General features: G+C 41.2%; 1 protein-coding gene across 1 annotated transcript; it reads right to left on the minus strand.

Moving 5' to 3' along the window:
* Window positions 1-222: 222 nt before the first annotated feature.
* On the minus strand, window positions 223-780 carry LOC129724110 (uncharacterized). Its single transcript, XM_055678744.1, has 2 exons — window positions 500-780; window positions 223-441 (listed from the first exon to the last, which is right to left on the minus strand). The coding sequence occupies exons 1-2, from the start codon at window positions 686-688 to the stop codon at window positions 271-273; spliced, it is 360 nt and encodes a 119-aa protein (XP_055534719.1). The 5' UTR covers window positions 689-780; the 3' UTR covers window positions 223-270.
* Window positions 781-1,929: the final 1,149 nt, after the last annotated feature.

The raw sequence follows: 1,929 nt of genomic DNA on the forward strand, positions 1-1,929 counted from the left end.
ATTATTGTCCAAGCGGTGAGTACACGCTGAACTGGTAACGGCGGAAGATATAAGCTGACAACCGCGGCCAGCCCAAGTGATTGTGCAAAATGAATGGATATTCAGAATTAATTCAGTTAAAAGCCGCATTCATTGATTCATTGAAAAATTTGAAATTTAGATTACCAGTCGTTAAACGCTTGAAGGTAGCGTAGTTTTTTCAACAGAATTTTACCCACACTGTTTAATTCCTATCACACACTTTTGTTTTTATTTAACTAACTTATTTCTCTAGGGGTTACAGTAAAAATCGAAAATAATATTGTACGGCAAGTAAGCCGCCCCAACAACATTGAAGGTAACGGTAGTCGAGTTGATTGCACCACTCGCTATCTGAACGGTATATCCGAGAATAGAATTCTTATCGGCATTAACGGTAACCATCACAATTCGTTTCGTAGTCTGCAAAATATTTTGTTTTAAAATTATCGAAGCAAAATACGAAGCAGTTTTAACTCACCAAATTCGTATTATAGCTGACTGTGGCCGGCGTCTGCGTTCCTTTACTGAGCGTCATCTGCTGACACAGAACGTCCGTAACGGCACGGGAACCGAAGAAATAACTTTGCTCCTCGACGGCCCCATTCGCCCTGCCAATAATCAGGCACATCAGCAGAACTGCAGTGCAAGGTGCAAGATAAGATGGCATGTTTGTGTTGCAGTGGGCTCTTAAAATTTTCGAACTTGATTCAAGTTATTTCGCGGAAAGCAAATCCAAACTGACTAAACCGGTCCGGAGAAATGCAATCACTCTTATACTGATTGGCCGGGGGATGCACAGTTTACGCAAGTTTTATTTTTGGAAACGATGTACCGTTGCAGCTGCAAGTTCTTCCGAGCAAGCAAGTTTAACGTCTTTCCGCTGCGAGTGCAGCGATCCTGTTTGGCTTTGTGTACCCAAACAAAAACAACGCGAAGCACAACCCAAATACAGGAAACAGGTATTGCTTTGACATTTGTGCAGCAAGTCATTGTCAAGACCAATGCGCGGGTAATGATATAGGGTAATGATATGTTAAGATAATAAGTTCAATTAGAATGCAAAATTGTTTTTTGCAAAAGTTCAATTTTTTATTGAAAAATTGGTATTAAAGTTGGTCAATTTTTCCCCTTTATGTGTGAAAACTTGAAATTATAACATAAATTTTGATGAACATTTTAAAAAGCACATTGCAAGTCAGTTTGATCACGACAAAATCGATTTGAATTTGGAAACAAATAATAAACAAAACTGACAGAAAGTTTTAATGAACCGACCATTATTTTAAACAGAATAAAATGATGAGTTGAATAAAAAAATAAAACAAATTTAAAAAAAATAACTGTCTATCTGTCTGTCTGTCTGTCTGTCTGTCTGTCTGTCTGTCTGTCTGTCTGTCTGTCTGTCTGTCTGTCTGTCTGTCTGTCTGTCTGTCTGTCTGTCTGTCTGTCTGTCTGTCTGTCTGTCTGTCTGTCTGTCTGTCTGTCTGTCTGTCTGTCTGTCTGTCTGTCTGTCTGTCTGTCTGTCTGTCTGTCTGTCTGTCTGTCTGTCTGTCTGTCTGTCTGTCTGTCTGTCTGTCTGTCTGTCTGTCTGTCTGTCTGTCTGTCTGTCTGTCTGTCTGTCTGTCTGTCTGTCTGTCTGTCTGTCTGTCTGTCTGTCTGTCTGTCTGTCTGTCTGTCTGTCTGTCTGTCTGTCTGTCTGTCTGTCTGTCTGTCTGTCTGTCTGTCTGTCTGTCTGTCTGTCTGTCTGTCTGTCTGTCTGTCTGTCTGTCTGTCTGTCTGTCTGTCTGTCTGTCTGTCTGTCTGTCTGTCTGTCTGTCTGTCTGTCTGTCTGTCTGTCTGTCTGTCTGTCTGTCTGTCTGTCTGTCTGTCGGTCTGTCTGTCTGTCTGTCTGTCTGTCTGTCTGTCTGT

Source organism: Wyeomyia smithii, chromosome 2 (genome assembly GCF_029784165.1).
Source record: "Wyeomyia smithii strain HCP4-BCI-WySm-NY-G18 chromosome 2, ASM2978416v1, whole genome shotgun sequence".
NCBI lineage: Eukaryota > Metazoa > Arthropoda > Insecta > Diptera > Culicidae > Wyeomyia > Wyeomyia smithii.